The sequence below is a fragment of the Neopsephotus bourkii genome, unplaced genomic scaffold, assembly GCF_033783945.1.
Source record: "Neopsephotus bourkii isolate Nb327-2 ecotype Australia unplaced genomic scaffold, CSIRO-AGI_Nbou_v1 NB_1638, whole genome shotgun sequence".
Lineage (NCBI taxonomy): Eukaryota > Metazoa > Chordata > Aves > Psittaciformes > Psittacidae > Neopsephotus > Neopsephotus bourkii.
In genome coordinates, this window is record NW_026902113.1 from 3,085,810 (window position 1) to 3,108,538 (window position 22,729).

The window sequence follows — 22,729 nt, forward strand, 5'->3', positions numbered from 1 at the left end:
CTGTCAGTAACACCTGGTACCTTAAGAAAGCTTTTCCAAATATTTGGACTTCTCACTGTTGTTACCTGTACATCCATCTTCTCTTAATTTGATTTTTTTCATTTAAGTCATTTGCTGACAGAAATTCCTGGGAATCCTCTGGGGTTAAACCACAACAGTCCTTTTTGACACCCAACATGGAGCCAGAGGGTTCGAGATAATGGCAGGTTTGATTGGAATGTGCTATAATGAATTTATATATGCTATCAGTCTTCCTAGCCAACAGTGAGAAATGGACATTGTTTTCTGATTTCTGCTGGATCTCTGTATTAGGATGAGATTAACTGCTGCTGAAAGTACCAAATAGAGAAAGAACGTGCCCTTGGTTGCATTCTTTAAATGCAGCCTTTATTTATTCTGATTTAATATTTTTGTGCTGAAGCCTGCCTTTAGTGATTTCAATCATTTGTTATCATTTGACTGTTTCCCTTCAGGAAGATGGGACATTCCTGATTCAGGTTCTTCCTGGTTCCACATCTATTAACAAATGACAAGAATATTGTGTTTGATATTTTGAAAAGCTCCTTTTTTTTTTTTTAAGAATAAATTCTTTCTTTATTGATTTCAGAGTAATGTTTGAACTCAGAGAGAGCCATTTGGGAAAAGCAGTATGTAATCAGGAGTGCCACCATGACAATGTCCTGTAATCAAAAATAAAAGATATTTAACATTGGAGGACTCCAGTTTTATCTTCAGAATTTTTGCACAAACAGCAGTTAATGGAATGGACGAATAGTTTTGGCGATGTTTTGTATTCTAAATTCATGCCCAAACTGGGCTTTGAGTGTTTTTTCAGCATCACCTTACTTCATGCCTAGGTATCTCTGCTTTGAGTGCAAAGCTCCATCTAGAGGAAGCCTATAGTAGTACCGCTCCCTTTCCCCCTCGCATGGCCGTTAGGGCGGAATGGTGTCCCTGGAGGATGAGACAACGATTCTGAAAAGAACTTAGAAGTCTTGGTAGATAACTAGTTGTACATGATCTTACAATGTGAGGCAGGAACTAAAATGTTTAATGCAATCCTTATGTAAATATAAAAGGGTGTTTGAGAAAGAAGCAGGAGGAATTGATGAGAGGTTTCTGGTTGTTTTTTGGTTTTTTTTTCCCCCACCCCTATTTGACATTATAAATGACTGCTGGAATATATCAATTTCTGGAGCCTACAAGTTAAAAAGGATATTGATGAATGGGAGAAGACTCAGCAGATTGAGTAGAAAACTAGAATGCTTATTAAAAATAGTATTTGTTTTGTTTAAATGAACAAAAGATGAGCTCTGGAATGAAGGGAGAGAAACCACCAACATCATCAGCTCCTGGGAAGGACTCAGAACACTGAGCACTCACTGAAACACTCCTCTCAGAAGATGCCAAGAACTGTAGGATGCAGAGGGGCTGGGGAAGGGTAAGCACAACATGAGAGAAAGGGGTAAAAAGTAGGAAGTGTCCTCATCATTTTGGCTACATCCTTGTTGGGACTTTATTACTGTTCTTTTCTCTCCATCCTCCCACTCCTTTTTTTTTTTTTTTAATTTCCCCTATAATAATTGCTTCTGGAATAATAGTAATACTTGGATTAAACTGCTAAGTTATCAATTCCTGGCTTTGCAGACAAGGTGTTTCCTTTTGCCTATAGCAAGGCCTGCAACGCTAGCAAAACTGCATAAATTTGGGTTGGTCCTTCTTTTGGTATTCAGCAAGACAGTGAGCCACTATTTGTCACCATGCCCTCATAGCTGTTAGGCTACATAAGTATATCTAAACCTTTGTTTGTGAATTTGGCTCTCCACTATCAGTGAATATCCTGTGTTAATGAATTCCATAACAGTTATTTGCTGTATAAAAAAACCATCCTTTGTTTAAAATCTCCTACATAATTTAATTTGGAGTACTTTACTTCTTTTGATTTACAAGAAAGAATGAATATCTCACTACACTCAGTATTTGTCTCTGTCCAGTCACTTCATGTGGTCAGGCTGAAGATCTGTAGTGTTTTCTGGCTTTCTGATGTGGATGGGCTTCCATATTTTCCTCTATCCCTTGAGCAGTCTGCTGCTTTTCTTTATGCTTCTTGTTTTTTGCCTGTGAACTTTATTTTTAGGGTGGACAGAAAACAGTCACAATTTCCACCCCCAAATAATTTTCCTAAGTCTTTTCCAACAGTGATTATCTGTAGTTCCCTGGCTTGTGGCTGTTCCTGCCGTAACAATAATCAAAACAGATAATATTTGCTCTAGTCATTTGCTAATATTTTGACTTTTATAGATAAATCCAAAATAATTCCATTGACGTCAGTGGAGCTACTTCAGATTGACATGGCTGCAACTGAAAACATAATTATGATACCATTAAGAACATCCCGTTCAAGGTGGGGTTTGTTAAAGATAATAATTTTAGGAAACCAGGGGGGAATCCCAAAACCATTTTAAGAGGACAGTACTGTGTCAGGCCTTACTTCATAATTTTGCAGCTCATCAGCTCTTTCCCCATAACATATTTTTATCTGTGGCAGCTTTAATATACATTGCTAAGGTTGGAATTGCTGCTGATATAATTAAATTTATTCTCCAGAGATCTTACTCCCCTGTTAATACCAGGTATCACTGGCCCTCATGTAGAGTATGTAGCAATTAAGCCCCATTATAGAATTAAAAGCTGAAACAACAGGAGCCTTTGTGCAAAGCCAAGTTCCTGCATGGAGCTGGGACAAGAGCTCAGCTGCCCAGTGGCAGGGATTTCCCTGCTGAATGCATTACAGGCATCAGGGTGCCAAGGGCAGTACCCTCATTTCTCTTAGGAACAGCAACCAGTAAAGGCAAATATGTGTTTTTATTATCAATCTGAGAAGGAACAAGGGCCCTGGATGGAACTGTAAGTGAATGAGAAAAAAACAGAGAAATATTCAGAAAGCAGTGAGATTGACAGTGTTAAATACTGTAGGGTTGGCAAAATAACCTTGTAAAAGAAGTGTAAAAGAGAGCACTTGGGGAGATTGTAAAGCTTGTAAAAGCAGGTTGTATTTAAGGATATATCCTGTAGAAAGTTGGGGGGGGGAATAAAACATAAGGATGGCTATACTGGATCAAAAAATATCTGCATAGCTCAGTGTTTGATCCCCCATAAGGACCATCTAGACAAGAATGTAATAGAAGAAACATAGAGTAGTAATTCCCAAGAATAGCATTAGCTTTTAGCTATTTTGGGGTTAGAAAGTCTATGAGTAGGAATTCATGAGGAATCATTTAATGGAAATTTTTTTTCCCCATGAATTTGTCCAGACAGTATTTGAACCATATAACATTTATGTACATAAGTTATAAAGTAAAAGGAATTCCCTAAAGCATGATTGCACTTTTGGAATTGAAGGGTTACAAACAGTACAGTACCAGGAGTGGATTCTCATGTGGTAAAATCAGACAAGCTCCACTGAATGTCACTGCTAACAATGTGTGCAGAAATCCCAAATACCTCACTGAAAACAAACCAAAGCATGGCTTGTCCTGTGTTTTTTTTATTTCTTTTATCTCAGACATAGAGAGACAGAAAATAAAGAGTTTTTCTCTCTCTGTTTTGCTTTGCTTTTTTTTTTTTTTCAATTTACTGTAGCTAGAAGCTCAAAGCAAAGGTGTATTTCTGACCTTGAGATGTTTTATCTAGTGCTCTTTGCCTACCCTTGCAATGTTAAAATAGCCATCTTGCTTAATTCCTGATGCACTTTCTTCATAGTTTTTTACTATTTTCTATTTTTGGCATGTTGTTCACTGGAGGAGTGAATACATTAAAAGATAGATGAAAGTGTCTTTATGCCCAGTATAACTTTCTTCCTGGCTTTCTTTGTATAATTAAATGCTTCCATTTCTAGGATTCCAGAAGAAATTAATCCAAGGACGTCATGCCACACATTTCACAGAGGAGCTCTGCATTAAAGATGATTCTCCCTTGTTGGGTAGGAAAAACGTCAGACGGAAAGGAAAAACTAAGGTCATGTTTGAATGTGCATTACCCAGCATAGCCAAACACTGTTATAATCACCACTGAGAAAAGGAGACAATGTGGACACAATAATAAAAAAAATATCTAAAAATACTTAAAATGAAGGAGGGTAGTTATGTAAAGAGATTCATGTAAAAGGAAAAAGCAGTGACTTCAACTAGAATAGGGGGGTTGGTAAGTCTCCCCCTCCTCAACTCAGCATATAGACTGTAGAAAATCCTGGTCCTCTGAACTGAAATGCTGTTGCTGCTGTATTTGGCAAAGGCAGGTGAGAAGGGATAAGAGCTCTTCCTGCAGTAGTTACGATGACTCAGGAAATTACAAGCTTCATCATTTTTTTAATGACTTTGGATATAAAAACTGTTTTGAAACTTTATAAAATAATAAATATTTAAAATCTAGATAATGACAAACCACCAGAGCATAGCACCACAATTTTATTCAGACAAAATAACTCTTTCAATTTATACTAATGAAAACTAATCTGTACATAAATCTATATAAGACAATAACAGTTAAAAGCACTTCTTGAAAGAAAGATAAATGAATAATACAAACAAAATTATCTCAGTGTGAATTTTGTCTTAAATTAGCAGATGAAGTAGAATCAATAGTCTAGTGTCAATTGAAAGTAGTATTTTTTACAGGTCCTGTCCACCTCTTGTGCACAATTCTATGATACATATATCATAGAATCATAGAATGGTTAGGGTTGGAAAGGACTTTAAGACCATCTAGTTCCAATCCCCCTGCCATGGCCAGGGACACCTCGCTCTAACCCATATCATCCCCAGCCTCTTCCTCTTCCTGGTCTTGAACACTGCCAGGGATGGAGCATTCACAACCTCCCTGGGCAACCTACACCAGTGCCTCACCACCCTAACAGGAAAGAATTTCTTACTTATATCTAATCTAAACTTCCCCTGTTGAAGTTTTAACCCGTTACCCCTTGTCCTGTCACTACAGTCCCTAATGAAGAGTTCAGCCCCAGGATCCCTATAGGCCCCCTTCAGATACTGGAAGGCTGCTATGAGGTCTTCATGCAGCCTTCTCTTCTCCAGGCTGAACAGTCCCAACTTTCTCAGCCTGTCTTCATACAGGAGGTGCTCCAGCCCCCTGATCATCCTCGTGGCCCTCCTCTGGACTTGTTCCAATAGATCTATGTCCTTTTTATGCTGAGGACACCAGAACTGCGCACCATACTCCAAGTGAGGTCTCGTGAGATCAGAGTAGAGGGGCAGGATCACCTCCTTCGACCTGCTGGTCACGCTCCTTTTGAAGCAGCCCAGGATACAGTTGACTTCCTGGGCTGCAAGCGCACACTGAAACTGGCTCATGTTCATTTTCTCATTGACCAGCACCCCCAAGTCCTTCTCCGCAGGGCTGCTCTGAATCTCTTCTCTGCCAAGCCTGTAACTGTGCCTGGGATTGCTTCGACCCAGGTGTAGGACCTTGCACATGGAATGGTTAAACTTCATGAGGTGGGCATCAGCCCACCTCACAGGTGTGTCGGTATCACTCTGTGTTTGATGGAGTACACTCAGGATACCTGAATGGCCAGGTAAGTCCAATAATAGCTTCTATAGTATAGTAACCATGGCTTTTAAAAGTAGGAGTAAAGGTTATCCTTTACATGTGGATGGTCAAAGGACCCATCAGAAATGTTAGCACACCTGAGAGTTCATTTGCTGCTTGTTGTACTACCTGGAACAGCAAAGCTGCATTTAAATACATTTATATTTCAAAGAATAGTAGTATGAGCAAACAAAAATTCAAAGCATTAACAAACCAAAATACTATGTGATTACCTATTCTTCTGTATGGAAGAGGATGCTATTTAAGTGACATAGAATCATAGAATCAGAGAATGGTTTGTATTGAAAGGGGCCTTTAAAGGTCATCTAGTTATAACCTGCTGAAGTGAGCAGGGACGTCTTCAGCTAGACCAGATTGCTCAGAGCCCTGTCCAACCTAGCCTTGAATGTTTCCAGGGATGGCACATCTACCACCTCTCTAAGCAGCCCGTTAGTGCTTTACCACCCTTATTGTAAAAAAATTCTTTCTTAGATCTAGTCTAAATTGACCCTCTTCCAGTTTAAAAGTACTACCTCTCGTCCTATCACTACAAGCTCTACTATTTAGATGGCCTCAGATATGTACTAGAGAGAGCATGCAGAAACTTACACAGAATGCAGCAGAATAAAGTGAAGACGGGTGAGGCAGCAGCACCCTTGCTAAATTTGCTCTTGTCCCTAATTTACCCTACTGGTGGGATGTATAGCAGTAGCTGCTGTGGCCTTGTGGACAGGTAAGCTGTACTTTACCAGTGTGTAAAGCCAGCGGAGTTTGCCGAGGTTTACCACTAGATGGAGGCAGATATTGCATGGTCCACATCTAGAAGACTGGGTGAGGTATGACAGCCGCAGCTGTTTTTCTCAAAGGAGAGATCATGTATGTGAATGGAAGTGGAACAGGACCTCAGTGAAGACCATGGTGTGTCTCTGTTTCATGCTGTATTCCTTGTGGGGACTTTGGTCATGAGAACAAGGAACTTTCTGTCAACATTGCGTCTTTCCACGGTCCCCCTGGTTGATCCAAGTTAGTTGAGCATCCACACAGGATGTGGAGTTTGCTGGTCCCATTTTTCATAGTCTTTAATGCAGACTGGGATCTGACCCTCTATTTTGGGATTTCCTATTTTTCTTGTACCTCACGACACCTGTGCCCTGAGAATGATACCCACTTAGAACTAGCAACTTAATCTTTGAGTTTCATGTGGAAGAAATGGCTAATAACTGATCAGAAAGATATTTTTTTCTCTGCCTGTCACACAGACAGGATTTCCAAGTGAAATTCCAAAAGAGAAAAAACAAATATTAGACAACAGAGTATACAAGTTCAGGGCTTTTTTAGTTGTATAAAGTGCAATATAAATCAATATAAAAATTCAGGGAGAAAAAGTGCAATCCAGGAATTTACTACTTTAGTTAGCTAGAGGATTAAAGTAGTTTTAGAACATCAACCAGAATTAAAATTGAATTGGAACACCAAAACAGCCGTATGTGAATTCTTTGGTCTTTTTGAAGCATTTTCTTCAAGAGTTCGATGACTTTTTCCCTGTGGGAAAGAAGCACAAAACAAGAGAGTGTGCTGGAAATGGATAATGCAGACAGTTGTGTTTTAATCCTAGTATCCCTATAGCATGCACTCAGGAAGGTGTTGCCTAAAGAAAAGCAAACCTGGCAAAGTTTACCCTGTGTTGTCAGTTCTGGTTATGCCCCACTTCTACTACTGAGTAGTTTCTGCCTTTACTGAACTGTCCCATTGAGTTGGTAAGTGACACAGTATCTCACATTTCCCTGTCAGTAGTCCCACCCACTGAAACAACTCATTTGTAGAGCACAGGGCACAGATTTGTTTGGCAATATGTAGCTGTGCAGAAAGACAGTGTGCCAGAACACTGCACTACTGCTTCATCACCACTTGGTTGTAGTGGGAACATGCTACAGAAGGAGCATAGTGGATGGAGTATACAGGAATGTGTTTTTCCCAAATCTGTTCCCCTTCTTTCTTTTTGGTAATACGACAAGGCCCTTGCAGTCAGGGAGAGTAGTGAAATCTGTAACCCAGTAATTTTTTTCTTGAAAATCAAATCTCATAATGAATTTACCGTATAATTTCTGAATTCCTCGTTTATCATCCTCTGAAAGCCTGAAGGTTGCTGGGTTCACATATGAGTAGATAGGGTACATCAGAGCTTCACGGACATTTGAATGAGCAAGTCCCAAAGAATGGCCAAATTCATGAGCAGCAACAAGGAACAAATTAACTTCTGCAGCATAGAAGCATAGAAAAGTTCTGTTAAAGCTATGCAATTTCCTTTCAGCATACAAAGAATTGAAGTAGCAGGAGAATTTATATCTTTCATTCCCTTGGAATGAAACATTGAAGTTTTCATTGGTTATTACTGAACTTTTTTGTACAACTGTAATATTTAAATAAAGACATTCCTGATCCTTGCATATACATATAGAGACCTTGAGTCTCTTTTCAACTCTGGTTTTGACCAACCTTATTCCTACAAGCAAGTCATTCTACCTTTTCATAATGTAAGTACAGAACAGAGGCTCATAGTCCCTGTTCAGCCTGTGAAAAGTGATTTAATATATGGAAGGAAAGCATTATGTAACTCCTAATGATAATGAAGTAGAAGTAATTAGAAAGGTTATTGGAAAGAATGGAAATGTTGGCACTGAAATGGTACCAAAACATTAAGAGTTATGGAAGGCATTTTCTATGGCTGTGTTCTTCCAAGATGTACAATGTTTGTCTTTCCCCTTCATACACACACGTAGGTTTTACCTCGATTGGACTCTGACCATATTTCATCATCATCAAAATGAGCATCTCCACCAAGCCCTTCTCCAGGTGCAAATGCATGAGCTAGTGTGTTACCTCTTCCATCAAAAGGATATCCATCACCGTGCACTGCATTTGAGAAGAAAAACATGTAATCAGATTACATCAGCTATAATGTTTGAATTCAGAAAACTGAAACACATTGCTTGCTTGTGCTAATTTTGTTGATTGTCAATGCTTATAAAAAGTCCTTTGATAGCAGCAAGGTGGTAAAATTGAGGAGCAAGGATTAGGAAACACTCTTCAAGTTCATGACTTAAGTTCAAAACTTGTATTTGATAATTCAGACTGTTGCAAGTTTCAGAAAGACCTGAATATTTTTATGAGCTTTTGTCAGAAATGTGGTTCTAAGGCAGCAACTGGATTATTTCAGAATAAATACTTAATGCTTGACAACATTATAAGCAGCCAAATGGCTTCTAATGTTGGAAAGTGCTGAGCATCATTAATTATAGACATTCTCACTTGTACTGATTTTAGTGGAAGACAGTGATTTTGGATAAATAACCATGTTCCTGAAGAGTTAAGTTCATTTACCCCAGCCTTGGGGTATGGTCTATTACCTACTTCTCTCACAGCGCATGTGGAATGGTACGGTTTCCTGCCTCAAATGCAAGTGCTGACAGGATGGCATATTTGTACCAGCTGTGAAAATTTCCCTGTACCCCTTGGTGAGCCTCTGAGTTGATCGAGGGGTATCTGGGGACTCAAATGCCATTCTGTGTCCTTTCTCCCGGACCATGTGCACGGTCCTTGAGGCAGTGCTAGCACAGGAGAAGACACTTCCTTGTAGTGTGTGACAAAGGATTAAAACCCATTCCAGCCTGCCATATCTCTTCTCACTTTGACTGGCTCATTAGTTGACTCTTAATGGAAACATAATATGCTTCCCATCAGTGAAGCATGAGCTTGTGACATTTTGGTGTTTATATGCAGTAATCTATTTGTAAACTACGTGTCTGATCTTCACTCACAGTCCTAGTAAGAGACCTAGTAAATACTGTCAATGGATCTAGAGAACAAGTTGGGTAACCTTCAAGTAGGCACTTAGTATGACTAAGTTGAGTCAGTTTAGGTGACAGGCTCAAGTGAAAGGCATGGCTACACTGATGTACTAGTTTGGATCCCAGGTGAACTTCTGAAGTGCCTCTACTGATCACCTGCATTCGCCATGCTTTGACTTGCACCTTGCTGTAATGTTGCAGTTCAACAATGGAATTCCTTCTAGGAGAAAATCAACCAGAAGATACTCTCTGTGGCAAAACTTCATGCACCGCAGCTGCCAAAGACTGTTTAGTCCAGGGAACCAGACTAGATCTGGATGAAAGTAAACCCACCTGAATCCAGCCTGTGGAGGCTGCATCTTCAGCACCAGCTGATTTGCTTTACAGCTCTGTTCCAATTAGTTTGCACTATTTGTCAAGGCACACAGAGCCTTGAACACCTAAATTTAGGTGTCTTCTCATGGAGCTGAATTCTCCCTCCATTTCACAGCTTTAACTCTGAAGGGATTTTTTAATGGTTTCATAGGAATAAAAAATGAATCATAATTTATAAATGTAGGGGCTAGACAAAGAAAAGATAAAATTCATGCAGACTTTGGAAAAATCCAAAACTCTTTTTTCTTTCTTAAAGCTGTGGCCATTAAAATACTTTGAGTTAAATGTGGACCAATGCATCTTAAAAATGACAGGTATGCTCACCTCGACGTGCAAATGCAATCACAATGTCTGCTTGTCTGTTGTATACTCTTTGGAACCGCAGGGGAGTCACATCACTCCATACCATGAGAGCCCTTCTAATTGCATCATCCACTTTCTTTTGGGGTAGATCAGGTGTATAATTGACAATCCTGGCAGCAAAAGGGAAGAGATTAATGTCACTTATGTTGTAAAAGAAACCCACATAGTTAAATACAAAACAACCCCTTTTCCCTTAAAACCTGAAACATCACTAACTTGTAAGTCAAATGTCTCTTGTTCCATCTTGGACTTCCAGGAAATGTTTTGTAATCAGCTATATCAGGGATTCCACATCTGGGCTGTTTAATTGTTTCTTCTGTTTCTGCATTTAGTTTTCCAGTTACAGTCAGGTGGAAAAACCTCTGCATTTCTTTAATCCTGTCTTCTAAACTTTGGTTTTGTGTTTTTGTGAGAAGTGGAAAGAATTTATCAAGATATGCCTGAAAGAAGAAAAGGAAAATAAAAATCAATATGTATATTTGTGGACTTTTTGGTAATTGCATTTTACATTTGGTTGAATTGTTTTGCCATCCTGCAGTCATGGTTAGTTTTAGATTTTTATTTTTTTTGTTACATTTCAGTTTACCAAATGCTGTTCTCCCTGTAGTATAGGTTAGTATATGTAAAAAGAATTGTAATAGTAGCAAAACACTGTAAGGAAGCAATCTTTTTAAGTAAACACAATTTACTGAGCATTCAAATCCTCTGCTTTCCAACATGGTCTACATAAATACTTTTGAAATGTTTTAAAAATGACACGCTCCCTTTTACCAGTTGGAACTTGATCTCTTTTGTAAGTTAGACTTAGGGGAGAGATGTCTAAGTTAGTCAAGAAGTTTAAATTGTTTCATGTCACCTCTGCAAAAACTATTGTGGTAACTTAAGAGGATAATATAAACAGACAGGAAAGGAATGTAGAAGCTGAATCAAAAATCAGGTTATTCACAATACAGTTACATTGCCCCCCTAATAACATACCTTTACATTATCAATGTCTGTGCTGCTTTGTGATTCTGGTTGAAGTTGTGCTGGAAAAGCAAGACTCTCAGGTAGGAGGATGGCAGCACAGAGTAGGACATATTGCATAGTGCTCAGCTTGCCAAGGAGCCTTGCTATAGCAGAAAGGGTTTGACCTTCTGTCTCCCAAGACCACAGCTAAATTGCTTATATATATCCTGATAGCTCGAAGAGGCAGTTACATGTGACTCACTTTTTGGTGGTGTTAATGGTATGTCATCACTATTCTAAGAAGTAAATGAAAGCATGTTAAACAAATCTTTCCTTTGACTTCCCTGTTGATATCATGTCACAGCTAGAAGACAGCTTTGGCTCAATCTTTTCATATTATTCCGGTAGTGAAACCACAAGGTCATAGGGAAATTCACTTTCTGTAACTTCATCAATACAGTTACTGTATAATCACTGGCTTCTTCCAAGTTCCTTATACACAAAGGCATTCTGTAACAGCCTGTTGGCCAGACAGCCTGCCTGTATTAATTGATGCAGAGGCAGAGATGAAACTACTGGTATTTCCTAGGAAGCATGCACAACACTGTTCAGGTATTTTTTTCTGATCAAAATTCTCTTGTGAGTTATCCTATGCTGCAGGAAATCCAGTTCAGTGAAGTTGAAGAGGTTTCTGCTGGTTTTACACACTTACGAAGAGAGCTCTTTAATTAGCCCTCTAGAAACAGGAAGCCATGGGAAACCTTTGTCTCTTTCTTCCCAAATGAGTTGGCCTTTCAGGAGAGTTTTTTTACAATGGAGAACTAGATATAGAACATAATTTACAAGAACAGGTGAAAGCCCTCAGGAGAGAAGAGGGGAGTTTATCCTAACAAAGGTGAAGATATCTTCTACCTCCAGCTGTACCAGTGCAACCTGACAGTGTCCATGAAGCACTGGCAGCTGAGCAGGGCAGCCACAGTCTCCCTGGTCCTCTGGTAGTAACACTGGTCTTGGCCTCAGTCCACCAAACCCCACTAGAAGTGATAGTTCTAGCCAGTCCTCAAGCTGCCTTGTGGTTTTTTTCAGGCTGTGCAGTTTTGTGACCACATTACTTTTAATCAGAAAGAAAAAGCACATAAATGGGAAAACACCATTACTGTTTTTCACAATAGGACAGCTTGTATGGGTATAGCTGAGCACGTGTGGAAAAGTCTGTGGGTTATTAGCTTAAGTCCAATGTACTTCTGACTGACATTTGATTTCAGAGAGACTTTGATTTCAGAGAGATGATCTGCACCAAAATTGCTGAATTACACAGGAGAGGACTGCATTACACAGTGGTGTCTTTCATACAATTGCTAAAGGAATGATGCTTCCACCTGATACTGAAAACAGCCCAGATATCCACCGTGTAATCATTTCTGTACATTTAGGTAGGCTTATGGAAAATCCATCAATGTACAAATTTTAAAGCTTAATGAGAAAAAGCTGGTTTACTGTTAGAGGCAGGTTCACCTTCCTCAAGAACTGACTGTATGTCTGACTGTGGCAGTAAAGCAGGATCTGGACCCGGGGGTGGGAGGCAGGAGATGAGGATGTGTTTAAACCACTTTGAACTCCACGACTCTGGCATATGGTACTGATTATTTCCTCATATTACACAAGAGGAATTTGAAAGCCACCAGAGCACCATTCCAGTTCACAGACTGTTGTGCAACACACATGTATCTTTAACCAGGGCATGGACAAAACTGAAAAGGAGAGTTTAAACACAAGAGTTTAAACACAAGCGTTTGATGAGAAAGGACAGGTGCCATGCTCCATCTTATTTTCTGCTGGAAATTCATCAACTCCCCTCCTTTTTTTTTTTTTTTCCCTGTTTGGTTTGGTTTTGTTCTGTTTCCTTGTGTTTGGTTTTGGGGGTATATATTTTTTTTTTTTTTTGGTGTGTGTTTTTTCCAAGAAAGAGGAACGTTTTAATGAACTTCGGGCTTTCATTACAATAAAAAAATTTCTGAGAAAAGAATTTTAATTTCTTCGGTTTCAAAATCATCAGGAATCAATCTAATTCTAATAAGACCATTATCAAAAAGGAAACAGATGCTGATTTTCAGCTTTAGCTGTGTGAATTTTGCAGATATAACTCTTTGGCTTCTGCACTCTGCACAAATCTTACACCTGAATAAGCTCTCTTTGAAGCAGTCCTCTGGTATCTGGATTCCAGGGCTACATATCCCTTTTGAAGGCTGTGTGAAGGTAAAAACCTCCAGGCATCCCTGCCTGGGCACCAAGATCCTACTGGGGCCCCTTGGCACTGGATCAGCCCATCCCTGGAGAGGGTCAATTAAGTTCTTGCCTTCTGTTTGGCTGGATCAATGTGCATAGAGCTATTTCCCAGCAGGATCTAACTCACATCCCACTGTTCTAGTGGATGAAAGGCCTGAGGAAGGGATTAGGTACTCAAATTCAGCAGAAATGATGTGATGAAAACTAACACATCCAAGTCACTGTGATGAGAATTAACACATCCAAGTCACTAATAATTAAGCAATCAAACAATGTATCTCAACTTGGGGATTTCCCATGTTCTTACAGTATCTAGAATCGCTTTGCATTTAACGACTTTGTATTTACAGCAATTTAATTGGGACATTGTGTGGGAAAAAGATGTAAATATAGAGATTAGTTTTTACAATAATAATCTTGAGCAATAAGCCACCAGAGAAATGGCCTTCCTGTAAATACCTGTGTTAGTTCTGACATCCTTCATTTTTTAATTTGTCTTCCCCTTTGGCCAATGAACAGGTCTCTCTTTCCTCCAGCTAACAGATACATGTGGAGCTCCCAAAATTTTCCATGCAATAATTTGCTCTATTCAATTTAAATTGAAGTCATTAGATACAACATTTAAGTGCATGCAGTTGTTTCTTCCTCCATAAGTGCATGTACAGGACATAGGAAGGGAAGAGGGCAGGAGGTCACCAGCTGCATTTCATTGCAGTGTGGATCTACAACTTGCTGGCCAAGAGCAGTGGCATAACCTCCTACAGTCACCTTTCATTCGTGAATTCCCTTTTTGTAGCTGGCTGTCCCTGCCCATTTGTATGTCTGGCTCAACACTGTCTTTAAAGAACTGAGCCAAGGTGCAATCTAAAGCCCTTTGTGCATCCTGTCTTGCCAAACCGTATCCTTTCACGTAGGAAACCTTTAGCTTAGTACTTGGACTAAGACAACCTCTGACTGCCTTTAACCCTGCAGCAGATCTCTTTGATATGCAGCAACGTCCCGTCTGAATCAGACTGCTCATATAATGGTGTTTCAAGGGCAGGCAGAGTAGCTGTGACAGCATGGAGAGGCATGTTGCATTCAGTCTGTCCCTACTAAATGGAACCTAAACTAAGGAGTAATCAATGTCTGAAGCTTTTCCTGACTCATCCTGAGGTCTGCACATGCTGGGCCAGCACAGTGAGCTTGGGCTTTGGTGACGGTGAAGGCCAGGATTTGAAAGGCAGGGTAGACACAGCAGGGCAGACACAGCAGGGATTTACCTTCTTGTGCTTTTATCTGTGCTTGACCTAACAGACTTGTACATGTCTTTGGAAAATGTGCTGGGAGCATAAATTAACCTTAACCAAAATATTGCATTTGGCTTGGTTTGCAAAATCCTGTTTCTATAAAAAAATAAACAGCCCTGAAACACCAGAGAGCTGATAGACTTCATTGTAAACTGACATGCAGTAAGCAATTCAAGAAGAATTACAGATTTACCACTGGGGGTTTATGCTCTGGTATAAAAGGTGTGAGATTGAATTTGAATGCGGTCAATATAAGACTGGTGCAGAAGCTTGGTTTACCTGAGGTGTGTTGGAGGTAGGAGGATTGCAAAACACTAAAATTAGCAATATATGAACACATAGGTAAAAAAATAATTTAACACCTTTTATTTTCTCCCCATACAAGTTGTGAAGTATTATCATGCTGTTGTCTCTATTCAAATGGTTCTTAATTCACTCTGGAAGCTGCTTGCTGGTCAGACAGGTCCTCTGGGTGTGGGGTGGGTCTTTTCTCTGTCTGATTTCCAGTAACTGAGTACAAAGACTGTAACTTCACCTTGTTGGTAAACTTGGTTATACCACTGAGATATTCTTTCACCTAAAGTTTCCTTCCTTGAGCAGAGTTGCAGCCTGTTTCACTCAAAGTTAAGTTATGCCCAGTTTTCCAGCATGGTAGATTTTTACTTCGGCACCTTTAAAAAGCAATACAACCATTAAAAATCTGCATAACCAAATAAGGGCCACTTGCATTCTGGTGCTGAAGAGTGAGTCATGAAGAAGCCTCGCTAACTTTAGAACACTTATTCACGTAGCTGCTCACTAGCCCAAGTGGTTGCTTAATCAAACCCACGTGAGCTACTATTTTTCACTCAATTTCTTTGAAACTGAAGGATAACACTTACATTTATTGCATGTAACTAGATTCCTAAAATTGCTTGTGTTAGTTATGGCTTCTGACTGCCTATTGACCACTGTCTGCCATCAGGAGCACTTAACTGAGCAGTTCAAATGTTGCTACTTACCTGACGTGTGCTATTTCCCACCCCACAGACTGTTATCCTTTGTTGCTGCATGTTGTAATAGTACTCCTGGCTCTATCTAGGATGCATTTATCTCAGATTTTTCCACAAAACTACAGGAGGAAATACAATCAGATGTAGCCACAAGGCCTCCAATTGTTGTCTTTACTCTGTAATGATGAATATATAATTAAAAGGCAGAAAAATGGTCATTAAAAATGTTTGCCTCGTGAAGACAATAGATTCTTGCACCATTGCCTCAAAGAGATGAGAATATCCCCTTACCTTTTTTTGGTTTGTTTTTTTTTATTTGCTGTTTTTTTCTTATGGTCTAATATTTTACTTTTTCACCCTGTCTACTTTTCTACATTTCAGGTTGTTTTTTTTTTTTTCTCTCAGAAGTGGTCTTCTCTAGGTTATATAAAATTTTCCAAATTGTTAGAGCTACTTCCAACCAAAAAATATTTGACAAAGGAGTATAACTGTACAAAATTTATGTAATACATATAGACTTGATAGGGTTGCAGCTGATTATAGCAGTTTAACAGTATCTAATTTGTAAAAATCTTAATATATGCATTAATACACATATACATGGTGGCATGCTTTTTGGCTCAAGACCATATGAAAGGGGGACAGTTTTCATGTCCAGCTGATCCCAGTAGACTGGTTTCTGAAACATACCCTGGTCTGGAGTGAAACACTCCTAGAGGCATACCCAGCGCCCTGGCCCTTGAAACCAACTTGACATCATTACATCTTCTTCATCGCCAGGTGATTATGGCTGATCACAGGTCAGGAACAATAGGCTTTTGTGTATTTTAATCCCTTATGATCCTTCACATTAGTGTGCAACAAAAGAAGATTGCACATTGAGACTTTCCCCATTCCCCACTCTGTGTCCCAAAAGTTTGTTGTAGGTAAAGTTTGCATGTTTGCATAATGCAAATAGAAATTTTTATGGAAGGAAGATACTAGCCTAGGGGGTTTTGCTACAAACAAACAGCCCTTTGCAGTAAGAATTTATTTGTCACAGCATCCTGTTTGAACATGACCTGCTCCAGCCTGCTGTCACTCTATCTTGGTCTGGAGGTTGTGATCATTAATTGCTCTGTGAAGGGTGGAAGGAGTTTGTATTGTACTAGACAAAGATCAGTTACCTAACATGACAAGGAGGACCGCCCCCCCCCAAATACAAACCCAGTATGTGTTCCACAATTCCAATGCAGCTGGTTTTCTATAGTTGCAATTAGTTTAAATTCATCACTTGTGTACATCAAAACCAGAAGTTTTGTACCAGGGATGTGCTCTCTACCTAGGTCACAGCAGGATGTTTTCTGTAGTTGCTGTTGTACCTGTTGCACTGTGGATTATGACAGAAAAAAAGCAGTCCCTTCAATAATATCAATGTTCTTGTCAAGCAAAGGTGACTTTTCCTGCACTTAATGCAGACAATAATGCCAGTTCTTAAGTGAGCAAGTGCATCCCGCTCTTGGTGACACCAGAATGAAGACTAATGCTATGAATGGAATAGTGGGGCATGAGTATACCTCAGGATGGCAATACACTTTTTAATATGGTGAACAAGCAGTAAAAAATTCACTAAGCAGCTAAGGGAATATTATGCTACATTAATAGTGAGACTTTAATGGTTGGAAATATATAGGAGCAGAAATTGTTGAGAGAAAAGATTTGAACTTGCCTGCACTCAATGGCAAAAAAAAAAAAAAAGTGGTTAATTGTGGAAGAAAAACTTCTGTAATGATAAATCTGCTTGAAAAATGCCAGTTTCCATTTTAGGTATGCAACCTCATGCCACTTTACTGACTTACCGATTGAACAGTGTGGAGGCCTCACTTGGTTTAGCCATCATGTGATGTAACCATCCTTGCAGGGATAAGGCAACAATCCCCACTTCCCCAGTGAACTGGGAAGCCAACCCACTTGAATATGACTGTATCTTTTTTCAGCAATTTTCTAGCCAATGTCCCACAATGAGACTGCAGTATATCTTTGCAGCAGGAGGAGAGGTTTGCTTACTTCATCTGTACTAGCCAAAGATACATTGCTGCCACTAACTTTTGAATATTACCAAGGAAATTAAAATTCAGCTTTCATTTCACTATTACAGATGGGAGAAGTTTAGGAGTAAGCAAGACACCCACAGATGCCTTATGTGAAAGAATTTGCATGAACAGACAATATCTTCTACCAGCAAAAGCACATTGCCTTGTCTTTAGAAAACATTAACTAGACTGTGTTATTGTTAAGATGTTAGTGTAGGACCACCCATTCCCTCCCTCAGTGCCTTGGCTTAGTCTGGCATTGTGAATTTAAATGCTGCTCTTTTATGATGCTTAACTTCTGTTGTGACAATTATGGAAAATGCTTAAAATGCGCAGGTGAGATACTAGACCTACCTATGCTATCAAATCTTAACAAAACACACCTAGCCAAGTTCCATGTGGCCACATTGGTAAAAACTGGAATGATTTATGTTAGTGTCTCATTCAAAGTGATGGGAACTCACAAGAACTTGAGTGCCCCAGCTTAGTCTTCTATATCGAGAAGAAAACAGGGTTTTCATGTCAGCATCCTGCACATGATATCCACATTTCCTTAGGATAACCTAAGGAAAGTTAAATCCATGGAAGGAAGTATTTATTTTGTTGGGGTTTTGCCTAGTAAGTTATTGTTTATTAAGTACCTGTTTGGAATAAACAGAAGGACATACCAGTTCCTTGTGGGCTATGTAAAGGATTAATATTATACATAAGGTTTCACAGACATAAACAAGACACAAAAAACATAAAAATTATTTTAATACTAGAGTTAGGAAACAAAGCCAGGTAGAGACTTTTTCAGTGAAGCCTTTCATTCGAAGTACAGGTACTGTGTATAGAATTGGTGAAGCCTTCTGGAATTTGTAGGTGCACATTAAATCAGACTGTGATGCATGTTTAAGTTGGAAACATATCATTTGATCTCCAAGACTCAGCAAAACCTGGTGCAGTTTAAAAAGGAATTGAAATCATGTGCTGTGGTTGTGGTTAAACATTGCACACTACCATGAGGATGAGGAACTAGTTAATAGTTGATCACAAGCTGAATAGGAGTAAAAAACGTTTTGTTCTCTTGAAAAAGGCAAACATCATCCCGGAAGTAAAGAAAACGAGATAATTGTTCTACTCCAGCCAGTGCTGATACGTGTCTGGGGAGAGTTTCAAGTACAGTTTTGTTCATTGAGCATTCAGAAAGGTGGGGACCAACAATAGGAAGCACAGAGGTGAGCCATGAGAATGTGATTTAAAATGTAACTTCTGTGGAAATTTCAAGGCAATGGGGTTGCTAAGTCTAGAGAAGAGCGGTTGAAGGGAGATGCGACGCTGCTCCACAGCTACATGGGTTATCGCGGCAGAGGGGAAGCAAGTGTCTGCAGTGAATACAGTTACCTTAGCAGATGGGAAAAATGCTCTAACAGCAGGATAGCTGGGGTTGCAGCAGATTGCTTGATGAGGCTTCAGAAACTCTATTACAGTAAACTTTTAAGAACAGCAAGTTAAAAGATACCACTCATTTATCTACCACTCTCCTTGGAAAACTGGTGCTGCATTTCTAAGTGCCAGCTGTATTTTAGGAAGACAGGAGCAAGATAACCAGAATTGCAGTATTTGAGTTTTAGATCTGAGGTACAAAATCAAATGAGGGATTCTTCAGGTACTGTCTGGTTTGACCAAATAGACATTGCACGCAGCATTTTCTTGCAGTACCACAGGTGAAAGACCTTTGGTAAAATACATACATACATGTTGCATGGAGGCAAAGGAGTGCTCAATATTCAGATCAATAACTGCAGGCTGACAGTGTGCTTTTGATGACCCTGGACATTAACATCCAAGCAGGACTTTTTCCTACTTATAGTTGTTAGCATGTTCTTGAGAGTCAGAAAAAAAGGTAAATGAAGCCTAGGGAAAAAAAAAATATCAAATATTATTTGCTCATAGTTCCTATGAACTACGAATATGAGCATTGCTGACTTTAATAAAAGAATGGGGTTGCTGGTCCATGGCCAGCATTGATTTTCTGGACCAATGTGAAGGCAATGTAAATGGCTGAGGAACTTCTGGTTTTCCTTCTTTGTGCTCTGTAGTAATGATTTCAGCATGTTAGTGGTCTCAGCAGGCTCTGCTTTCATTTTATGACTCTACAGCCATTGTAAAATAACCATGATTTTATTTCAAGCATAATGGAAATAATTTACAGGCAATATTTATAGCTGACTGGTGGAGTCAGTTAGTATATTGCGCAAAGTGAAGTGTACATGTGAAACAATACTACATTTAAACCTTTTCCTTTGGCTCAACATCACATTTGCCACCCACCTCCTCTTTCAAATCCTACATTTTCTGCATTTTTAATCACATAAAAAAACTTCTTGTATTTGTTTACTTAATTTAATTCACATTACTTTGTGAATGTCATCAAAACAATAAAAATGTGTGGAACTAGATAAATATGAACAATAAATATGTGGAACTAGATGATCTTAAGGTCCTTTCAACCCTAACTATTCTATCATTCTATGATTCTACGTATATCTATTTTTTCTCGAAAGAACTGGATCAAAATCCCATGGAAACACCTGATTCAAATAAGCAATCTGTAACTACTCCCAAGCTATTACTTTTTAGCAAATCAGCAAAGGGACCTTAATATCATTCACTTCATTTTTTGCCTTAAAATTCTGTCTAAAACTAAGTTGGCTCATTAGTTTGAATTCTTCATTCACACATTGCTAGGAACATTCCTGTAGTGTTAAATCTTTGAGTCCTGAAGAGCTGGAGGCTCATAGGAAAGGTTTGTGCACAGTAGGCCTGCAGAGCCAGATCCCAGAAGTGAAACCGGGGTGAAAATCCACTAACTAAACACTGATCTGTATTAAAACTAGAAAAGAATAGGCCAGAGCTCTCACACCCTTCTGTAAGCCTGAGGCACTTGAACCAAAATGCAGAATGTAGATTTATTCTTTTAGATCTTGTTTAATTTCAGTACTTTCAGCTTGCAGAGATGATAGATTGCTTATCATGCAGTTTGTTGAACTATTTACAACAGGAAATATTAAACATTCTCATCTAAAGGGGAAGTAGAAAGAAGTAGTATTGTAAAGGGGAGCGTGAACTTAAAATTGAGAGGATTTCAGTAAGGTCATTGTGCAAGTAGTCTAAACAATGGGATTATTGGGGAGGAGCTGAAGCAAAGCTAACATATCTAAATTCTTCATTCTTTTTCACTCTGGATTTTTGTTCAATATGTTACATATATTCTAAAATACTTAGATTTATTCCATAATGTTATGCAGTGAAATATGGGTTTCTTGAGCTAATTTTCCGGATGAAATGTATTTTGTTCTCACTAGTTAAACATACTTTAATGACTTTTCTCTTTTTTTATTTATTTATTTTTTTTTTAATTAAGACTAATATTGCTCAAAGACACTCATATATTCCAGTTACCTATAATTGTGTTATTCCCTCCAGGCCTTAGCAAGTTACTCATCCAGTTTTAGACTAGACTCAATGTAAATATGCTATGATGTGTTACAGGGGAGGAGACAATCTTAGCTGTTCATATGGGGACCATTTCAAGTGCAACTTGTCATACAAGGGCTGTATTCTCCCCAAAGGTAGAACAGAAAGTGTATAATTCGTCTAAGCTGAAAAATTTCTGTGTGGTGAACTTGTCCAAGAAAGTAGTCAAATTCGTGAGTCATCCTACCCCACTGAACAGAACATGATCTGACAAAACTCGAAAATCCATTAGACTTGATATCACATTTGAAAGTATAGTTTAGCTTTCATAAGAAACTTACATTGTTTGACAGATAAATAATTTCTGCCTTCTCTGATATATTGTAATAAACCAAACACAGGGAACTTAGGATGTTTAGACAAGAAGGTACAGTTGTGATCTGTTCTGAATTTCTTCATAGCACAAAAAAAAAAAAAAAAAAGAGTTTCTGAAACATTTGTCCTTGAATTCTATTATGGTTTTGACTGCAGTTTCATGGGGTACTGCCACTTCAGACATTTCCTGAAGGAAAGGCATATTTGTCTTAAAATCAGAACCACACCTGGAAAAATGTTTGATAGAAGGGATGTTTCAACGGTGGGTACTACAAAGGAAATGTGAGGTTTTGGTCAGAAGCAGCAGCACCATGGATGGGAAGCTGAGAGGGGCTAATCAATGACAGCTAGTGAGAATATGTGCAATAACCCAAAATGCAGATAAACCTCTTCCTAGCCAGAGCTAAGAAATGAAAAGAAGCAGTAAAAAACCTTCATAAAACAATTATTGTAAACTGATTTTTCTTCAACATTTTTGCATGTATCAGAATACAAAATCCTTGGTGGAAAAAAACCCAGTTTTAAGTGAAGGTTGATGTGAATGTGCCTGTTGAGTGTCCGGGTTGTTAGCTGCTGCACACAAGCATTTTTGGATTTTCACACTTCCTGGTTTGCCACAGCATCATTCTGGCAGGATCAAAAGGTCATGGAAATCAGCAGAAACATTGCATTTGTAGGAGGTAGATGGCTGAGCTTGTTGGACATAATTGTCCTGGGTTTAGCAGTAGCAGTCATTTTCCTCTTTCTTGGTAGCTGGTGCAGTGCTGTGTTTTGACTTTCAGCCTGGGAACAGAGCTGATAACACTGATGTTTTGGTCTGGCCAAGGACTTTGAGAGCCTCATGCTCTGCCAGGGAGGAGGTGTGTGTGTCTGAAGGACCTGGGGGTAGAGCATCCCCTGCCTGATTCTGCTGACCTCCCAGCTCTGCAGCATGCAATAGAAGAGGTGACAGCAGCTGGAGGGAGAAGAGAGGCATTATTAAAGTTGGCAAGGTGGGGACACTGCTTTGGCAGTGGGAAGTGCTTGGTTCAGCGGTATGCCTATTTGCTACTCATCAAAGACTCACAGGTGAAATTCATAGAATCATAGAGTAGTTAGGGTTGGAAGGACCTTAA

The 22,729-nt window shown here is 39.2% G+C and overlaps 1 protein-coding gene across 1 annotated transcript; it reads right to left on the reverse strand.

Moving 5' to 3' along the window:
- Nucleotides 1-7,029: 7,029 nt before the first annotated feature.
- On the reverse strand, nucleotides 7,030-11,503 carry MMP7 (matrix metallopeptidase 7). Its single transcript, XM_061374404.1, has 6 exons — nucleotides 11,169-11,503; nucleotides 10,407-10,630; nucleotides 10,152-10,300; nucleotides 8,392-8,517; nucleotides 7,700-7,861; nucleotides 7,030-7,146 (listed from the first exon to the last, which is right to left on the reverse strand). The coding sequence occupies exons 1-6, from the start codon at nucleotides 11,274-11,276 to the stop codon at nucleotides 7,124-7,126; spliced, it is 792 nt and encodes a 263-aa protein (XP_061230388.1). The 5' UTR covers nucleotides 11,277-11,503; the 3' UTR covers nucleotides 7,030-7,123.
- Between the last annotated feature and the right edge of the window lie 11,226 nt (nucleotides 11,504-22,729).

What these genes read in the sequence shown, in the direction of transcription:
- MMP7 (XM_061374404.1), bottom strand. Translation starts at nt 11,276, where the DNA reads ATGCAATATGTCCTACTCTGTGCTGCCATCCTCCTACCTGAGAGTCTT. An exon ending in AAGAGACATTTGACTTACAA is followed by an intron (nt 10,301 to 10,406) that starts GTTAGTGATGTT and finishes TTTTGCTGCCAG; the next exon opens with GATTGTCAATTATACACCTG. An exon ending in ATGGTCAGAGTCCAATCGAG is followed by an intron (nt 7,862 to 8,391) that starts GTAAAACCTACG and finishes TCTATGCTGCAG; the next exon opens with AAGTTAATTTGTTCCTTGTT.